We start from the raw sequence: 3,856 nt of genomic DNA on the forward strand, positions 1-3,856 counted from the left end.
CTCAGAGAGCCCATGGCAGCCCTCACAGAGGCTGTTCTGGAATGGGATTTATTTATGGCAGGGGAATCCAGTTTCTGAGATGACATTGGAGACCTACCCAAAGCATTTATAACTTGGATAACAACAGGGCCCTGAACAACACAGGTGCAAGCTGGAAAACTGGTTCCCACAGAGTCAAATCTGCATGCCGTTCTCATGGTACTTCACTGGAAAACTGATGTTTGGGTCTAAGGAAGGGGGTTTGAGCATTTTCAGCACCGAGCCTTCTCTTCCCTAGCTGTGATGGTAGGCAAGGACTTCAGCTCCTCCTGATGCTGGTGACCTAAACCCATAGGCTGAGAATTAATGGGAGCAAAGGGCTACATTGGATGTGGCTTGCTTAAGGGGGTTCACTTAGGAAAAAATAACAGTACAGGATTAAGCTCAGGGATATTCCTTGTTGCACCATGAAAGATATCACAAAACAATGACTTACCCAGTACTTGTTTGTGATTCTAATAATCTTAAATTACTAGAAAGGAGAAAGCAAAGGCTGGGATAAGATGCTGTTACTCAGCAAACCAAGATTTTGAGAACAAAAATGCATCTTTCTGGAAGATAATGTTCTCATTTTTTTTTCCCCTGTACAGTTTCAGAAGAAAGGTATTTAATCCTTCTATAAATAAGTATGAATGTATTTGTTTCTAGAGTCTACAAAATATATCTGCAACAAAGTAATGTGGAGACATTTGGGAATGAAGTAGCTAATTTGATACTCATAAGAAACCATAACCGTAGCCTAGGACTGTATCTCAGAGGACTGGACTGACCTTTCAGCAGCTGATGATAGTTCTAAAATGGCTTCTCATCACTGAAAGCCCAATCTAACATCAGTTAAAATAAATTAAAAGCTATCACTGGCTTCTGCAGATATTGGATTAGACCATATAAAACCCACTTGAATGCTGGGAACCCAAGGAAATTATCATGGTAAATCTAAATTCTAGTGAAGCCTTACAGGCTTTAAAACATCTCTCTGCAGCCCCATTAAGAATGGGTTTCTACTTGGCTATTGAATAATTCACCTTTCTTTGTCTTCTGATAGATGATGAGTCCCACTATGATGAATCCTAAAACCACCACAAAGCCCAGTATTCCAGCCACCTTCTTGCTCACAGCAGATCCAGGGCATGTTCCTGTTGGAAGAGCAGTTCAGAGAGTAATGGCCCAGATTATACATTGCTTTCCCCAAAAATACCTTTTCTATTTTCCTGCTGTCCTCATAGAGCTAGAAGCAACTCTTCTCAAGGCTTTCTGATCTCCCCATTTCCAGTTGCTTATCCCAAGCCATGGTCATGGGCACTGGCAGGCTGACGTGCTCCACCTGGCAAGCATAGATATCCCCTTGCTTAGGTGTGATTTCCAAAATGACCAGGATCTGGACAAACTAATCTCTGTTTAGGAGGAGGTCCTTGCACACAACTTTGTCCATCTCCTCCTGCCCATTTTTGAACCACTTGATCTGCATTTCAGAAGGATAAAACCTTGTTCCAGAACAAACCAGCTAGTTAGGATAGCTCCACGGCTCTGTTTGCATGGGAGAAATAATCACTCTGCATTTAACTGAAAATGAGAAAGAGTGATGAAGATTGCTGCCCAGTTCTCCTCAGGAATCATTCCTAGCAACAGGACCTATGGACATCATACAGATTTCTCCTCCAAACCCATTTGTCAACATATCCTTTGGTCCAGACCCACTGCCTTCAACATGACCTTGCATTACATGTCTCCCAGCCACATTCACCTTTAATCCTCTTTCTTTCTTCCCTTACTGAAGGACCATCACAGAATATGAACTCTGCTTCTACCAGAAATACCTACTAGGAGCATTTCATGTCTTCTACAACCTCTCAGGTGGGTCCATTGCTCCAGGAATTGGCAGGAGCGAAGGTGCATTTGTTAGGCTTGGGAGTCCTGTCCCCTGCTTTTCTGGAGGGTTCCAGCAAGTCACTTCCTTCAGTCTTAGACTCATAATAAAGATGCCAACTCCTCCGGTCCACAGCACTCCTTCTCCTCCTGCCCCTCTGAACTCAGAACTATCTCCCACCATCCACCAAGCCCCTATGACATCCAGTGTTGCCAAACAGGGAGGTGACAGAGGGGGGTAAATGTGGTCCCAGGCTAGGGAAGCCAAGTATCCCCATGCCACTCCCCTCTTCTCCTCCCCTCCAAAGATGCACTTCTCCTGTCCATCACACTCTGAGTCCTCCTCCAGTTACAGCAGCAGTATTTCTCCCTTGAAGCTCACAGGTAGCTAAACCACTGCAGCCTTTTCCAATACTCAGCAATTGCCTGTCCCAGCTTTATGCGGGCCATGTAGAAACCCACCTCACTGTCGTAGGAACAGATCTCCTGCCGGTCCCAGATGAACCTGTCCAGGTGCCTCACCTGCTGTGTGCCATTTGTGTAGTCACACTCCTTTTTTTCGATGCAGCAGGAAATGCTCTGGGTGGAGACACGTGGGACAAGGTCAGGATGGACATCTTGCTGCTTCTTTCCCTTGTCCCTGAATATTCAGGATCTCTTCTCACCTGGAGGGTCTGTATGAAGAGCCATGTTGCTCTTCATCCTGATCATCACAGCCAGAGCCACAAATCAGGAGGTTTTGAACCCAGGAATCACCAGAAAGGCCACTGTTGCTCAGTTGAGGGGAAAAAAAGTTTGAAGAGAGAGATAGACCACTAACAACCACATCTCAGGTCAAAGTAGGAACTTCTCTGCAAAGCTCTGAGTGGAGGAACTTGAGGACGTTCCTGAATGCTGAGGGGACTGGACAGCCCCATCCCTACAGATCCACTCCATACCAGAACTGAGCAACATCACTGGTAACCAGGCAGGAAAGGGCTCAGTTCCTGCCTCTCACTAGAATCTTTTCTGGAGGAAGACAGAATAAGGATTTCATCAGCAGACACCACAAATGAGTGCTGTTAGAGCAGAACAGCCAACAGAGCAGCTCAGACACTGCTGTGCAACTCCCAGGGCTCCATCCTTGGGGTGTTCTCTCTAGGCTGGCTCCTTCCTGGCACCCAGGGGTGCTCTCAAAGGACTGTGAATACAGCCTAGTCCCGGTAGAGCAAGCTTAGAGCACTCTGGGCATTGTGTCTACTCACCCATCAACCTGGGCAAAGGGTGGCACCACGAAGCTGGCCTTGTTGTGAAACCTCAAGTCAGCCAGGCCAAGTCACGTGTTACCCTCTGACAGAAGGACAGGGTGTCCCCTTTTCTTTGTCTGCCGGGAAACAAAGAAACATTTGAAGGACATGGTAAGAAGCAGTTTTTGCATCTGCTTTGGTTTTGTTTTCAGTGAAGGGTTTAGAAAACAAACCTGGAAGTTGAGATAGAAAGAATGAAATATCTAAACCAGTGATTTGCTTAGGGAAAATCAACTTTATTGGAAGGAATGTGTTACATTCTGTATCTCATTTCATTGGAAAGTTACTGGTGTGAAACACAGAAATATAAATTCTTTACTTTAGAATAAAGACAAATGTTCTCCATCTCAGGTTACCAAGATATCACTGAAAAAAAGGCCAGCACTTTCTAATCTCAGTGTCCCCATTCCTACATCTAAGGCACAGCAAGACGTTGACTATCTTGTGCATCTAAGTTTCAAACTAGGACCTTTAAGGATATCAAAGGGTATCCAGTGATACAGTGAGAAGACTTCAAAATTGTGTGGAGTCTGTCAGATTGAAGAACTGCATATTATCCACAGGTTAACAAGGATTTATCTGCCTCACTCTCCTTCTTTTGGGAGGAGGTGCTCACGTCCTGCATGCATAGTCCTTTACCTGCCCAGAAAGCACTATGTCGAGCT

General features: G+C 45.2%; 1 protein-coding gene across 1 annotated transcript; it reads right to left on the reverse strand.

Annotated features, from left to right (window-relative positions):
- Positions 1–251: 251 nt before the first annotated feature.
- On the reverse strand, positions 252–2,616 carry LOC141920059 (HLA class II histocompatibility antigen, DQ beta 1 chain-like). The gene is given in 6 exon segments (XM_074816745.1): positions 252–322; positions 1,065–1,175; positions 1,279–1,602; positions 2,220–2,463; positions 2,465–2,484; positions 2,571–2,616. Coding segments are annotated over 6 exon segments (816 nt in total).
- Between the last annotated feature and the right edge of the window lie 1,240 nt (positions 2,617–3,856).

This window comes from Strix aluco, chromosome 2 (assembly GCF_031877795.1).
Source record: "Strix aluco isolate bStrAlu1 chromosome 2, bStrAlu1.hap1, whole genome shotgun sequence".
NCBI classification, from domain to species: Eukaryota; Metazoa; Chordata; class Aves; order Strigiformes; family Strigidae; genus Strix; species Strix aluco.